General features: G+C 45.9%; 1 protein-coding gene across 2 annotated transcripts in view; it reads left to right on the top strand.

Moving 5' to 3' along the window:
* Positions 1–1,096: 1,096 nt before the first annotated feature.
* LOC106582590 (SWI/SNF related, matrix associated, actin dependent regulator of chromatin, subfamily a-like 1) overlaps positions 1,097–16,159 on the top strand; it is a 52,264-nt gene continuing 37,201 nt past the window's right edge. For both annotated transcript variants that reach the window (XM_045704940.2, XM_082967270.1), the window contains exons 1-7: positions 1,097–1,721; positions 1,840–2,437; positions 2,642–2,692; positions 2,883–3,137; positions 8,374–8,424; positions 9,200–9,383; positions 11,769–11,919. In XM_045704940.2, coding sequence (XP_045560896.2) covers positions 1,383–1,721; positions 1,840–2,437; positions 2,642–2,692; positions 2,883–3,137; positions 8,374–8,424; positions 9,200–9,383; positions 11,769–11,919 — 1,629 coding nt within the window. In that variant the 5' untranslated portion in view covers positions 1,097–1,382. The remainder of the gene's footprint in view (positions 1,722–1,839; positions 2,438–2,641; positions 2,693–2,882; positions 3,138–8,373; positions 8,425–9,199; positions 9,384–11,768; positions 11,920–16,159) is intronic.

Raw genomic sequence — 16,159 nt, 5'->3', positions numbered from 1 at the left:
TACTATAACCAGTCACTACCGCTACTATAACCAGACACTACCACTACTATAACCAGTCACTACCACTACTATAACCAGTCACTACCACTACTATAACCAGTCACTACCATTACTATAACCTTGACACTACCATTACTATAACCAGTCACTACCACTACTATAACTATAACCAGTCACTACCACTACTATAACCAGTCACTACCACTACTATAACCAGTCACTACCACTACTACTGTAGACACTACCACTACTACAACCAGTCACTACCATTACTATAACCAGTCACTACCACTACTATAACCAGTCACTACCCTTACTATAACTATAACCAGTCACTACCACTACTATAACCAGTCACCACCATTACTACTGTAGACACTACCACTACTATAACTATAACCAGTCACTACCACTACTACTGTAGACACTACCACTACTATAACCAGCCACTACCACCACTATAACCAGTCACTACCACTACTATAACCAGTCACTACCACTACTATAACCAGTCACTACCACTACTATAACTATAACCAGTCACTACCACTACTATAACCAGTCACTACCATTACTATAACCAGTCACTACCACTACTATAACCAGTCACTACCCTTACTATAACTATAACCAGTCACTACCACTACTATAACCAGTCACCACCATTACTACTGTAGACACTACCACTACTATAACTATAACCAGTCACTACCACTACTACTGTAGACACTACCACTACTATAACTATAACCAGTCACTACCACTACTACTGTAGACACTACCACTACTATAACCAGCCACTACCACCACTATAACCAGTCACTACCACTACTATAACTTATTTCACATCAATAAATCCATTTAAAACAAGCCAGCAAGCACATCACATCACATTTTCTTTAGGAAATATACATCACTTTTCTAGTCAGATCTCGCTTTGTGAGAATGACTCCCTATATTGCAAAAAGGGACAGATATTTATATATAGTATCACTGCACACAACGTTTTACTGTATTGAAAGAATTAACAAAAAAATAAAATAAATAAATAAATAATAAAAAAAGCTCAGAACATTTACACCACGTGACTTGCTATTGTTAAACGTCACTTCCTTCGCCGGAAGTCACAAACAAGAAACCAGAAAGTTAATGTACTTACGAATAACTTCTGTTTTTGTTGATTTAGCGTAGGTCGTTAGCTAAAATATGTCCTATTTAGACATAGCTAGTTAACTCTGCTACTTGTTTATTCATATTTCTCTTACCGATATGGGCTGTGAACTTTTCCGACTTGTTAGCAAGCTAACGATAGCTAACTAGCTAGCTACAACCTAACTTGCCAGCAAATAAGCAGGCTATATAGCTAGAGCTAATAATTAACCATGTCTAGCTCTTTGACGGCAGAGCAGCAGCAGAAGATAGAGGAGAATAGACGGAAAGCTTTAGCGATTAGAGCACAGAGACAGGCTGCTCAGTCAAACAACCAGACGCCCCTATCATTACTTAACAACCCAGCCAGTGCTCCTCAGCAACGCGTTAGCACTCAGTCTGATCCACTTTCTAACTCAACTCCCCGACCAGGACTAACTCATCATCCACCTAATACTGTGCATCAGAATGATGTTCCACGGGTTCAAGACAGGAGACCTAACCAGTTGTTTTCTAGCCCAAGGGACAAGTCTGGACAGAATTCACTATTCTCCAATACTGCCACTAAACAGGTGAGGAGTGATACCTTGACGTTTTGTACAGTTATATTTGTTTTTGGTTTGTCTGTTGGCAATGACTTTTGTTTCTAATGTACTCTGTTTTTAGTTTTTCTTGTCTTTGTCTCCTCAGATTAAAGTAATTGACCCACTACCTCTCCCAAAGGGACAACATTCCTTGAAAGGGTTAGATGTGTCTACAGGAGGAAGCCCCACTGGGTTCAAACCTCTTCAGCCAAAGACAACGGGTGGCCCGTCATTTTCCATTTCTGGAAGTTCCACTGGTACTGGTAGTTCATATGGAGCGAAGTCATCATCATCATCATCATCAGGCCAGAATGTCTCCTCTGTGTTCAAACCTCCACAGCCGAATAAAGCAGTGTTACCTGGTCTGTATCCTACTTCTACAACGGACAGTTTCTCTGTTTCTAAACCTCATCCAAATACCTCTTCTTCTGGCCCGTCTTCCGGTTCTGGAAGTGCCGTTGGTAGTTTCTATAAACAAGGAACCAAACATGGAGCCACGTCACCATCTGTCCAGAGTGCTGTGAGAAAGCAGCAGCTACCTTCCTCCAGCAGTACTGACGTTAGTAACTCTCTACCTGTGAAGAACCCTGCCGTCACAGTCAGAGGGAAATGTGTGTCTCACTCAGAGGAGCGTTTCAGAGTGGAAGTCGGCTACCATGCTGAGCTGATTGCTTTGTTCAAAAACATCCCTTCACGCAATTATGGTGAGTTTTTATTTTTATTTTTAGTATTATTTTTATTTTTTTAATGGATGTATTTAAATTCATCCTGGAGATTTGTCCGATTTGAAAAGTGAATTACAGCCCTATATAGTGCAATAACTAATATTTTATTTTCTATTTTATACCCTTAGATTACGTACACTTGTTTTCTATGTCTTGTTATTGTTTATCTTGTATCTCCAACAGACCCTGCTACCAAGATGTGGAACTTCAGCCTTGAGGACTATCGTCAGCTAAGTATGAGATAGGCCTACACACATCATATACTTTAAGAAGATAATCACATGTATTGGTCAAGTAAAGATATTGTCTTTGTCCCAATAGACACACTCTTCCCTATAGAGCTCTGGTCCAAAGTAGTGCACTGTATACGGAATAGAGTGCCATTTGGAACTATCTAAGAAGGCCCATGTATTTCCTGTTGTAGTGGAGGAGTCCGGCTCCATCTCCTGTATATGTCTGAAACCTCTGGTGGGGGGTATTGACGTGGCGCCGGGGTCTAGCCGGTCCCGTGACACTGCTTCGCTTGGGGCCCTGCTGAAGCTGTGTAGTGGCTGGAAGAGACCAGGGGCCACCGTACAGGGCCACGCCACCCTGGTGTCACGATCGCGCTTCGAGGTCGACGTTGGGTACCATGTTGACGTCATCGCTGCTTTCAAACAGATGCCTTCCAAGAACTATGGTAAGTGGAAACCTGTTTTAGGGCCGTTACGGTGACAGTATTACCGGCACACCGGCAGGCATGGCCGCAGTCAAATTCCACGTGACCATTCAGTCATGGTAATATTCTCTTATGCACTCTGGACATGCGTTGGTAGTAGGTTTACCCAAGTCGCTAATGACCATCAGGTCCTAATGGCCTGGTACTCAGGGCTCTACTGTCCCTCCATCAGGTCCTAATGGCCTGGTACTCAGGGCTCTATTGTCCCTCCATCAGGTCCTAATGGCCTGGTACTCAGGGCTCTATTGTCCCTCCATCAGGTCCCAATGGCCTGGTACTCAGGGCTCTATTGTCCCTCCATCAGGTCCTAATGGCCTGGTACTCAGGGCTCTATTGTCCCTCCATCAGGTCCTAATGGCCTGGTACTCAGGGCTCTATTGTCCCTCCATCAGGTCCTAATGGCCTGGTACTCAGGGCTCCATTGTCCCTCCATCAGGTCCTAATGGCCTGGTACTCAGGGCTCTACTGTCCCTCCATCAGGTCCTAATGGCCTGGTACTCAGGGCTCTATTGTCCCTCCATCAGGTCCTAATGGCCTGGTACTCAGGGCTCTATTGTCCCTCCATCAGGTCCTAATGGCCTGGTACTCAGGGCTCCATTGTCCCTCCATCAGGTCCTAATGGCCTGGTACTCAGGGCTCTATTGTCCCTCCATCAGGTCCTAATGGCCTGGTACTCAGGGCTCTATTGTCCCTACATCAGGTCCTAATGTCCTGGTACTCAGGGCTCTATTGTCCCTCCATCAGGTCCTAATGTCCTGGTACTCAGGGCTCGATTGTCCCTCCATCAGGTCCTAATGGCCTGGTACTCAGGGCTCTATTGTCCCTCCATCGGGTCCTAATGGCCTGGTACTCAGGGCTCTATTGTCCCTCCATCAGGTCCTAATGGCCTGGTACTCAGGGCTCTATTGTCCCTCCATCGGGTCCTAATGGCCTGGTACTCAGGGCTCTATTGTCCCTCCATCGGGTCCTAATGACCTGGTACTCAGGGCTCTATTGTCCCTCCATCAGGTCCTAATGGCCTGGTACTCAGGGCTCTATTGTCCCTCCATCAGGTCCTAATGGCCTGGTACTCAGGGCTCTATTGTCCCTCCATCGGGTCCTAATGGCCTGGTACTCAGGGCTCTATTGTCCCTCCATCGGGTCCTAATGACCTGGTACTCAGGGCTCTATTGTCCCTCCATCAGGTCCTAATGGCCTGGTACTCAGGGCTCTATTGTCCCTCCATCGGGTCCTAATGGCCTGGTACTCAGGGCTCTATTGTCCCTCTAACCACTCTGACATCAATGCAATCATAAATCACATCAAACACTTATCATCAAAACGGTTCATGCTTTTAAAACTCACCTTTAGGCTGCATTGTTTAACCTCACTGTGATGATCAGTTTGAAGAAAGAAGTTCAACAACAGGTTGAAACTGGAAAACCTGGTAGTTGTGGATGTTGTTTCAAAGCCAAACACAACGAAAGGGACAGTGCTTTGTAAGGTGATGATTAATTCAAAGTATTTCTGAACTTGCATGTAGGACACCATAGTTTATGCATAGGCCTATATGTGAGCCTAAACCTGAAAAAAAACCCCACCTGAATTCAAATAATGATTGTACCATTATCCAAAGCCTAATAGCCTACCACATATTACACACGGCAGAAAAACACATTTTTTGAAGATGGCTTTGGTACATACAGTGCATTCGGAAAGTATTCAGACCCCTTGACTTTTCCCACATTTTGTTAGGTTACAGCTAGAGGTCGACCATTTACCCAAAAAAGCCGATACCTATTAATCGACCGATTTTATAAAAAAAGATATATCATTTTTTATATATATTTGTAATAATCACAATTACAGCAATACTGAATGAACACTTTTATTTTAACTTAATATAATACATAATTTATTTGAGACTAAATTGATTTTATGAAACATGCTCAATTTTGTTTAAATAATGCAAAAACTGTTTTTGAGAAGAAAGTGAAAAAAAATACGTTTTAAGTTCCTTGCTCAGAACATATGAAAGCTGGTGGTTCAATATTCCCAGCTAAGAAGTTTTAGGTTGTAGTTATTATAGGAATTATGACCCGTCGACTATTTCTCTCTACCATTTGTATGTCATATACCTTTGACTATTGGATATTCTAATAGGCACTTTAGTATTGCCAGCCTAATCTCAGGAGTTGATAGGCTTGAAGTCATAAACAGCGCTGTGACTCAAGCATTGCTAAGAGCTGCTGGCAAACACAGTAAAGTTTGAATGAATGTTTACCAGCCTGCTGCTGCCTACCATCGCTCAGTCAGACTGATCTATCAAATCATAGACTTAATTATAATATAATAAACACAGAAACACGAGCCTTTGGTCATTAATATGGTCGAATCCGGAAACTATCATCTCGAAAACAAAACGTTTATTATTTCAGTGAAATACGGAACCGTTCCGTATTTTATCTAACGGGTGGCATCCATAAGTCTAAATATTGCTGCTACATTGCACAACCTTCAATGTTATGTCATAATTTCGTAAAATTCTGGCATATTAGTTCGCAACTAGCCAGGCGGCCCAAACTGTTGCATATACCCGGACTCTGCGTGCACAGAACACAAGAGAAGTGACACAATTTCCCTAGTTTAATATTGCCTGCTAACCTGGATTTCTTTTAGTTAAATATGCAGGTTTAAAAATATATACTCCTGTGTATTGATTTTAAGAAAGGCATTGATGTTTATTGTTAGGTACAGTCGTGCAACGATTGTGCTTTTTTCCGCAAATGCGTTTTTGTTAAATCATCCCCCGTTTGGCGAAGTTGAAGTAGGCTGTGATTCGATGATAAATTAACAGGCATCACATTGATTATATGCAACGCAGGACAAGCTAGTTAACCTAGTAATATCATCAACCATGTGTAGTTGACTAGTGATTATGTGAAGATTGTTTTGTTTTTTATGAGAAGTGTAATGCTAGCTAGCATCTTACCTTGGCTCCTTGCTGCACTCGCGTAACAGGTGGTCAGCCTGCCATGCAGTTTCCTCGTGGAATGCAATGTAATCGGCGTCCAAAAATGCCGATTACCGATTATGAAAACTTGAAATCGGCCATGCCGATTAATCGGTTGACCTCTAGTTACAGCCTTATTCTAATATGGATTAAATTTGTTTTTTTTCCCTCATCAATCTACACACAATACCCCATAATGACAAAGCAAAAACTGTTTTTTAAGCCATTTTGGCTACTAGAAATGAAATACAAAACTTTTACATTTTCCACGTTTTGTTATGTTACAGCCTTATTCTGAAATTGTTTTATTTTTTTATAATCCCTCATAAATCTACACACAATACCCCCATAATAACAAAGAAAAAACAGTTAAAAAACCCCTGAAATATCAAATTTCCATAAGTATTCAGACCCTTTACTCAGTACTTTGTTGAAGCACCTTTGGCAGCGATTACAGCCTTGAGTCTTTTTTGGGTATGACGCTACAAGCTTGGCACACCTGTATTTGGGGAGTTTCTCCCATTCTTCTCTGCAGATCCTCTCAAGCTCTGTCAGGTTGGATGGGGAGCGTCGCTGCACAGCTATTTTCAGGTCTCTCCAGAGATGTTCGATCGGGTTCAAGTCCGGGCTCTGACATAGACACTCAAAGACATTCAGAGACTTGTCCTGAAGCCACTCCTGCGTTGTTCTTGGCTGTGTGCTTAGGGTCGTTGTCCTGTTAGAAGGTGAACCTTCACCCCGGTCTGAGGTCCTGAGCGCTCTAGAAGGTTTTCATCAAGGATTTCTCTGTACTTTTCTCCGTTCATCTTTGCCTCGATCCTGACTAGTCTCCCAGTCCCTGCCGCAGAAAAACGGACTGTCGTGCTTTTTACTGAGGAGTGGCTTCCGTCTGGCCACTCTACCATAAAGGCCTGATTGGTGGAGTGCTGCAGAGATGGTTGTCCTTCTGGAAGGTTCTCCCATCTCCTCAGAGGATCTCTGGAGCTCTGTCAGTGACCATCGGGTTCTTGGTCACCTCCCCTGACCAAGGCCCTTCTCCCCCGATTGCTCAGTTTGGCCGGGCGACCAGCTCTAAGAAGAGTCTTGGTGGTTCCAAACTTCTTCCGTTTAAGACTGATGGAGGCCACTGTGTTTTTAGGGACCTTCAATGCTGCAGAAATGTTTTTGGTACCCTTCCCCAGATCTGTGCCTCGACACAATCCCGTCTCGGATGGCATACAGAGTTTGGGTGGCCTATCACCTGTCATGCAGAGAGAGGCTGCATGCTCCTCAACTAGTGGTTGATGTGTGGCGTGAAATAAGTGTTCTTATAAGCCCAGGCATTATGCAATCCTGTGTGAAAGCAGACTTCTGATGGTTGCTGCTAAAAAAAGGATCCCAGCTGCTGCTCTATTTCTTTGTCAGCTGTTCCTCTATAAAACCAGAGTAGCCTAGCCAACATGACGTGAACTGCATGAAAGCAGCATACAGATTGACATGCCTTTCCACCATGACCATGTTCCTTCCCGTTTTGATAACGGGCCAGTTCTAAATCCAAACACATTTTATTTTTTTTACATATTAGCAAAGACAAGATTTTAAATTGAGAATATGATCACTTGATGAGCGAACAGGGTAGGTGGAACACCACTCGTCCTCATCCTCGTGGGTCAGCAGCCTGAGGAAAGGAACTGAGAGCAAATGGTCAATAGCCTGTAGCCGCATCATGGGGCCCTGTATGTTTTGATTTCTAACACATTCTAAGGTTTGTGTCACATCTAAATCTACCTACTTTTACGCTCATCATAGCCACTTCATATGTGCACTCGCTCCGGAATGGGAAAAATATCCTTTCTATTTTATTCAGCTAAGTTCAATTATATTATTCTTTACAATAATTTTAAAATAATGGCACGAGACTTTATAAGCATATCTTGCCTGCTAAATGAACTAGCCAATGGCGCATAAGAACTGTTAAACATATTTATGTTATTAACGATCAATTACTGTGAGACTGGCATTCGCATGACAATAACAGGCTGACAATTCCATGACCGCCACAGCCCTGGACCTGTTAGTTCATTTTCCTACTATTTTTTTTTTCAAGAGTATTATTTCATTTTCATATATTCATCAGTATCAAGTTTTGGATAGTGCTTTGTAATATTATATATATATATATATATATATATATATATATATATATATATTCTCTCTTTTGTTAAGATATGAAGACAAGAAAGTGGAGTTTCTTGCTTGAGGATTATAAAAGACTTAGTAAGTATTATCCTGTTGTGGTCATTGTTTTGACACTTCATGGTCATGTATCCGCTTGCCTTTTCTGCTGAATTGTCTGCGACCTCTGCATTCTATAATCAGTGAGTGTTCTGTGTTCTATATTCAGTGAGTGTTCTGTGTTCTATATTCAGTGAGTGTTCTGTGTTCTATAATCAGTGAGTGGTGTCTGTGGTGTCTGGATATTCAGTGAGTGTTCTGTGTTCTATATTCAGTGAGTGTTCTGCGTTCTATATTCAGTGAGTGTTCTGTGTTCTATATTCAGTGAGTGTTCTGCGTTCTATATTCAGTGAGTGTTCTGTGTTCTATATTCAGTGAGTGTTCTGTGTTCTATATTCAGTGAGTGTTCTATATTCTGTGAGTGTTCTGTGTTCTATATTCAGTGAGTGTTCTATATTCAGTGAGTGTTCTGTGTCTATATTCAGTGAGTGTTGTGTTCTATATTCAGTGAGTGTTCTGTGTTCTATATTCAGTGAGTGTTCTGTTCTATATTCAGTGAGTGTTCTGTGTTCTATATTCAGTGAGTGTTCTGTGTTCTATATTCAGTGAGTGTTCTGTGTTCTATAATCAGTGAGTGTTCTGTGTTCTATAATCAGTGAGTGTTCTGTGTTCTATATTCAGTGAGTGTTCTGTGTTCTGGCATATTCAGTGAGTGTTCTGTGTTCTATATTCTGTGAGTGTTCTGTGTTCTATATTGTTCTGTATTCAGTGAAAGTTCTATGCTCAGTGTGACTGTGTTCCGTGTTCTACTTCCCAGTGGAGGCTCTCGGTGCCATTCCATCAGTAGAGATTGAGCCTCTCCCTAGGGGTGTGATCCAGGTGTTCTCTGCCCTGTTTGAAGGCAGCCAGACATGGACATCAGAGGTTCCTGAAGCGGACCTGTCCTCCATCGACCCCTCATTGACACGTCGTCTCATGCCCTTCCAGAGAGACGGTGTCAAGTAGGTGTTAGTCTCACTGTTATCATGACCATACAACTCAAGTCACAAATAATTATAGAGCAGCAGTAAATAACAATAGTGGGGCTATATACAGGGTATTACAGTACAGAGTCAATGTGGAGGCTATATACAGGGGAGTACCGGTACAGAGTCAATGTGGAGGCTATATACAGGGTATTACAGTACAGAGTCAATGTGGAGGCTATATACAGGGGGTACCGCTACAGAGTCAATGTGGAGGCTATATACAGGGGGTACCGGTACAGAGTCAATGTGGAGGCTATATACAGGGTATTACGGTACAGAGTCAATGTGGAGGCTATATACAGGGGAGTACGGCTACAGAGTCAATGTGGAGGCTATATACAGGGGGTACCGCTACAGAGTCAATGTGCGGGGGCGACAGTGTCGAGGTAATTGTAGTAATATGTACATGTAGGTAGAGTTATTAAAATGCATAGATAATAACAGAGTAGCAGCAGCGTGTACTGGGTTGTATTCATTAGGGCACACCACAGCTAAAATGTTTAGCAGCTGAAAGCGGAAATTAGTGTTTAATATTGGACATTTCCAATATTTCCCCCGTTTTCAGGTTTTCTCCTTCGTTTTGTGCCTAATGTATACAAATCTTGTGTATCTGGTTGTTTTATATAGTTTCATATTGTGATAATCAGTCTGTTTGTATTACACCTTGAGTGTCTTCTATTTCCCCTGATGGTTCTTGATTAATAGTCTGTTTGTGTGAACAGTTGAAGTACAAACACTTTAGGTTGGAGTCATTAAAACTCGTTTTTTTCAACAACTCCACACATTTCTTGTTAACAAACTATAGTTTTGGCAAGTCGGTTAGGACATCTACTTTGTGCATGACGCAAGTCATTTTTCCAACAATTGTTTACAGACAGATTATTTCACTTATAATTCACTAGATCACAATTCCAGTGGGTCAGAAGTTTACATACACAAAGTTGACTGGGCCTTTAAACAGCTTGGAAAATTCCAGAAAATGATGTCATGGCTTTAGAAGCTTCTGATAGGCTAATTGACGTCATTTGAGTCAATTGGAGGTGTACCTGTGGATGTATTTCAAGGCCTACCTTCAAACTCAGTGCCTCTTTGCTTGACATCATGGGGAAATCAAAAGAAATCAGCCAAGACCTCAGAAAAACCGGTGTAGACCTCCACAAGTCTGGTTCATCCTTGTGAGCAATTTCCAAACGCCTGAAGGTACCACGTTCATCTGTACGAACAATAGTACGCAAGTATAAACACCATGGGACCACGCAGCCATCATACCGCTCAGGAAGGAGACGCGTTCTGTCTCCTAGAGATGAACGTACTTTGGTGCGAAAAGTGCAAATCAATCCCAGAACAACAGCAAAGGACCTTGTGAAGATGCTGGAGGAAACGGGTACAAAAGTATCTATATCCACAGTAAAACGAGTCCTATATCGACATAACCTGAAAGGCCGTTCAGCAAGGAAGAAGCCACTGCTCCAAAACCGGCATAAAAATGCCAGACTAAGGTTTGCAACTGCACATGGGGACAAAGATCGTACTTTTTGGAGAAATGTCCTATGGTCTGATGAAACAAAAATAGAACTGTTTGGAGGAAAAAGGGGGAGGCTTGCAAGCCGGAGAACACCATCCCAACCGTGAAGCATGGGGGTGGCAGCATCATGTTGTGGGGGTGCTTTGCCGCAGGAGGGACTGGTGCACTTCACAAAATAGATGGCATCATGAGGTAGGAAAATTATGAGGATATATTGAAGCAACATCTCAAGACATCAGTCAGGAAGTTAAAGCTTGGTCGCAAATGGGTCTTCCAAATGGACAATGACCCCAAGCATACTTCCAAAGTTGTGGCAAAATGGCTTAAGGACAACAAAGTCAAGGTACTGGAGTGGCCATCGCAAAGCCCTGACCTCAATCCTATAGAAAATGTGTGGTCAGAACTGAAGTGTGTGCGAGCAAGGAGGCCTACAAACCTGACTCAGTTACACCAGATCTGTCAGAAGGAATGGGCCAAAATTCACACAACCTATTGTGGGAAGCTTGTGGAAGGCTACCTGAAACATTTGACCCAAGTTAAACAATTTAAAGGCAATGCTACCAAATACTAATTGAGTGTATGTAAACTTCTGACCCACTGGGAATGTGATGAAAGAAATAAAAGCTGAAATAAACCATTCTCTCTACTATTATTCTGACATTTCACATTCTTAAAATAAAGTGGTGATCATAACTGACCTAAGAACAGGGAATTTTTACTAGGATTAAATGTCAGGAATTGTGAAAAACTGAGTTTAAATGTATTTGGCTAAGGTGTATGTAAACTTCCCGACTTCGACTGTAGTTGTATTAAACCCTGGTTGTCTCCTCCAGCTTTGCGGTGTCCAAAGATGGCCGCCTCCTCCTGGCTGACGACATGGGACTGGGGAAGACAGTTCAGGCTATTTGCATAGCTGCCTACTACAGGAAAGAGTGGCCTTTATTAGTGGTGGCCCCTTCTTCTGTCAGATTCACCTGGGCTGAGGTACTACCACATTTCTTATTAGCTATAGGCCTAGACTATGACAATTATTAAAATTAGAAATTGCGTATTTTTCTCAGTGTTCAATAATAGTCATGGAGTGGTACATTTATCGAGGAATACAAGGTTAGTTTTGTATTTCCCCTGATGGTTCTTCATTAATCGGCTCTGTTCTTTCTGTTTTTGGGGGCAAACTGCCAGTCTTGTTGTCCATTAATTCAATAGACACTGTGTCAGTCATGTCCAGGGGTATATATTGCTGTTCTTTACACATTAGTGTTCTATCTCACTGGTCATCCCCAAAGCCAACACCTCCTTTGGCCGCCTTTCCTTCCAGTTCTCTGCTGCCAGTGACTGGAACGAATTGCAAAAATCGCTGAAGCTGGAGACTTACATTCCCCTCACCAACTTTAAACATCTGAGCAGCTAACCGATCGCTGCAGATGCGCATAGTCCATCTGTAAATAGCCCACCCAATCTACCTACCTCATCCCCATATTGTTTTTATTTACTTTGCTGCTCTTTTGCACACCAGCATCTCTACTTACACACCATCATCTGCTCATCTATCACTCCAGTGTTAATCTGCTAAATTGTAATTACTTCGCTACTATGGCCTATTTATTGCGTTACCTCCTCACGCCATTTGTACACACTGTATATAGACTTTCTTTTTTTCCTATTGTGTTATTGACTGTGTGTTTGTTTACTCCATGTGTAACTCTGTGTTGTTGTTTGTGTCGCACTGCTTTGCTTTATCTTGGCCAGGTCGCAATTGTAAATGAGAACTTCTTCTCAACTGGCCTACCTGGTTAAATAAAGGGTTAGGGTTATATATAAATACCTGGTTAAATTTAGGGTTATTTATATTTATTTATTAATTATCTGGTTAAATAAAGGTGAAATTAACAAAAAGAAAGTGTAATCTGGAGGTGTTTCAAGTAAAGAGGATTGGTAGTGTTTTGTTTCTAAGCACTCTAATCCCCGTGTAGTCCTGTCGCTCCATTCGGTCATTTATCTTAAAGAAGAAACCAAGATCCGTTTTCACTGTCTCGCGAGCACCCAGTAAATTAAACAGTACATCATTACATCATGTGGACGTGGAACACCCAGAGGCTGTAGAGGATCTGTTTATTACTGTATGGAATAGAGTTTTGTCTGTGAATTATTTGCTTGCAATGAACGTTGGCCTCCATCATTCCTTTGTCCTATTCTTCCACTCTGACTGCATGTCCTATGGGTCTCCGCGTCCTATGGGTCTCCGCGTCCTATGGGTCTCCGCGTCCTATGGGTCGCCGCGTCCTATGGTTCACTGTGTCCGCGTCCTATGGGTCTCCGCGTCCTATGGGTCTCCGCGTCCTATGGGTCTCCGCGTCCTATGGGTCGCCGCTTCCTATGGGTCGCCGCGTCCTATGAGACACCGTGTCCTATGGGTCCTATGGGTCTCCGCGTCCTATGGGTCTCCGCGTCCTATGGGTCGCCGCGTCCTATGGTTCACTGTGTCCGTGTCCTATGGGTCTCCGTGTCCTATGGGTCTCCGTGTCCTATGGGTCTCCGTGTCCTATGGGTCTCTGTCTCCGTGTCCTATGGGTCTCTGTCTCCGTGTCCTATGGGTCTCCGTGTCCTATGGGTCTCCGTCTCCGTGTCCTATGGGTCTCCGCCTCCTATGGGTCTCCGCGTCCTATGGGTCTCCGCGTCCTATGGGTCTCCGCGTCCTATGGGTCGCCGCGTCCTATGGGTCCTATGGGTCACCGCGTCCTATGGGTCTCCGCGTCCTATGGGTCGCCGCGTCCTATGGGTCGCCGCGTCCTATGGGTCTCCGCGTCCTATGGGTCTCCGCGTCCTATGGGTCACCGCGTCCTATGGGTCACCGCGTCCTGTGGGTCTCCGTCTCCGTGTCCTATGGGTCTCCGTCTCCGTGTCCTATGGGTCTCCGTCTCCGTGTCCTATGGGTCTCCGTGTCCTATGGGTCTCCGTCTCCGTGTCCTATGGGTCTCCGTCTCCGTGTCCTATGGGTCGCTGTGTCCGCGTCCTATGGGTCGCTGTGTCCGCGTCCTATGGGTCTCCGCGTCCTATGGGTCTCCGCGTCCTATGGGTCTCCGCGTCCTATGGGTCTCCGCGTCCTATGGGTCTCCGCGTCCTATGGGTCGCCGGGTCCTATGGGTCTCCGTGTCCTATGGGTCTCCGTCTCCGCGTCCTATGGGTCGCCGCATCCTATGGGTCCTATGGGTCACCGCGTCCTATGGGTCCTATGGGTCTCCGCGTCCTATGGGTCTCCGCGTCCTATGGGTCTCCGCGTCCTATGGGTCTCCGCGTCCTATGGGTCTCCGCGTCCTATGGGTCTCCGCGTCCTATGGGTCGCCGCGTCCTATGGGTCGCCGCGTCCTATGGTTCACTGTGTCCGCGTCCTATGAGTCTCCGCGTCCTATGGGTCACCGCGTCCTATGGGTCTCCGTGTCCTATGGGTCTCCGTGTCCTATGGCTCTCCGTGTCCTATGGGTCTCCGCGTCCTATGGGTCGCCGCGTCCTATGGGTCGCCGCGTCCTATGGGTCGCTGTGTCCGTGTCCTATGGGTCACCGCGTCCTATGGGTCTCCGCGTCCTATGGGTCACCGCGTCCTATGGGTCACCGCGTCCTATGGTTCTCCGTCTCCGTGTCCTATGGGTCTCCGTCTCCGTGTCCTATGGGTCTCCGCGTCCTATGGGTCGCTGTGTCCGCGTCCTATGGGTCGCTGTGTCCTCGTCCTATGGGTCTCCGCGTCCTATGGGTCGCCGCGTCCTATGGGTCCTATGGGTCACCGCGTCCTATGGGTCCTATGGGTCTCTGTGTCCTATGGGTCTCCGTCTCCGTGTCCTATGGGTCTCCGTCTCCGCGTCCTATGGGTCCTATGGGTCTCCGCGTCCTGTGGGTCTCCGCGTCCTATGGGTCTCCGCGTCCTATGGGTCTCCGCGTCCTATGGGTCTCCGTGTCCTATGGGTCTCCGCGTCCTATGGGTCTCCGCGTCCTATGGGTCTCCGCATCCTATGGGTCTCCGCGTCCGTGTCCTATGGGTCTCCGCGTCCTATGGGTCTCCGCGTCCGTGTCCTATGGGTCTCCGCGTCCTATGGGTCTCCGCGTCCTATGGCTCTCCGTGTCCTATGGGTCTCCGTGTCCTATGGGTCTCCGTGTCCTATGGGTCTCCGTGTCCTATGGGTCTCCGTGTCCTATGGGTCTCCGCGTCCTATGGGTCTCCGCGTCCTATGGGTCTCCGCGTCCTATGGGTCGCCGCGTCCTATGGTTCACTGTGTCCGCGTCCTATGGGTCTCCGCGTCCTATGGGTCTCCGCGTCCTATGGGTCTCCGCGTCCTATGGGTCTCCGCGTCCTATGGGTCTCCGCGTCCTATGGGTCTCCGCGTCCTATGGGTCACTGCGTCCTATGGGTCTCCGTGTCCTATGGCTCTCCGTGTCCTATGGCTCTCCGTGTCCTATGGCTCTCCGTGTCCTATGGCTCTCCGTGTCCTATGGCTCTCCGTGTCCTATGGGTCTCCGCGTCCTATGGGTCTCCGCGTCCTATGGGTCTCCGCGTCCTATGGGTCTCCGCGTCCTATGGGTCTCCGCGTCCTATGGGTCTCCGCGTCCTATGGGTCTCCGCGTCCTATGGGTCACTGCGTCCTATGGGTCACTGCGTCCTATGGGTCACTGCGTCCTATGGGTCACTGCGTCCTATGGGTCACTGCGTCCTATGGGTCACTGCGTCCTATGGGTCTCCGTGTCCTATGGGTCTCCGTGTCCTATGGGTCACCGTGTCCTATGGGTCACCGTGTCCTATGGGTCGCCGCTTCCTATGGGTCGCCGCGTCCTATGAGACACCGTGTCCTATGGGTCCTATGGGTCTCCGCGTCCTATGGGTCTCCGCGTCCTATGGGTCGCCGCGTCCTATGGTTCACTGTGTCCGTGTCCTATGGGTCTCCGTGTCCTATGGGTCTCCGTGTCCTATGGGTCTCCGTGTCCTATGGGTCTCTGTCTCCGTGTCCTATGGGTCTCTGTCTCCGTGTCCTATGGGTCTCCGTGTCCTATGGGTCTCCGTCTCCGTGTCCTATGGGTCTCCGCCTCCTATGGGTCTCCGCGTCCTATGGGTCTCCGCGTCCTATGGGTCGCCGCGTCCTATGGGTCCTATGGGTCACCGCGTCCTATGGGTCTCCGCGTCCTATGGGTCGCCGCGTCCTATGGGTCGCCGCGTCCTATGGGTCTCCGCGTCCTATGG

This window comes from Salmo salar, chromosome 21, assembly GCF_965601325.2.
Source record: "Salmo salar chromosome 21, fSalSal1, whole genome shotgun sequence".
Classification (NCBI taxonomy): Eukaryota; Metazoa; Chordata; class Actinopteri; order Salmoniformes; family Salmonidae; genus Salmo; species Salmo salar.
Note: the sequence above shows the minus strand (reverse complement) of the source record. Positions and strands in the feature narration are given on the sequence as shown.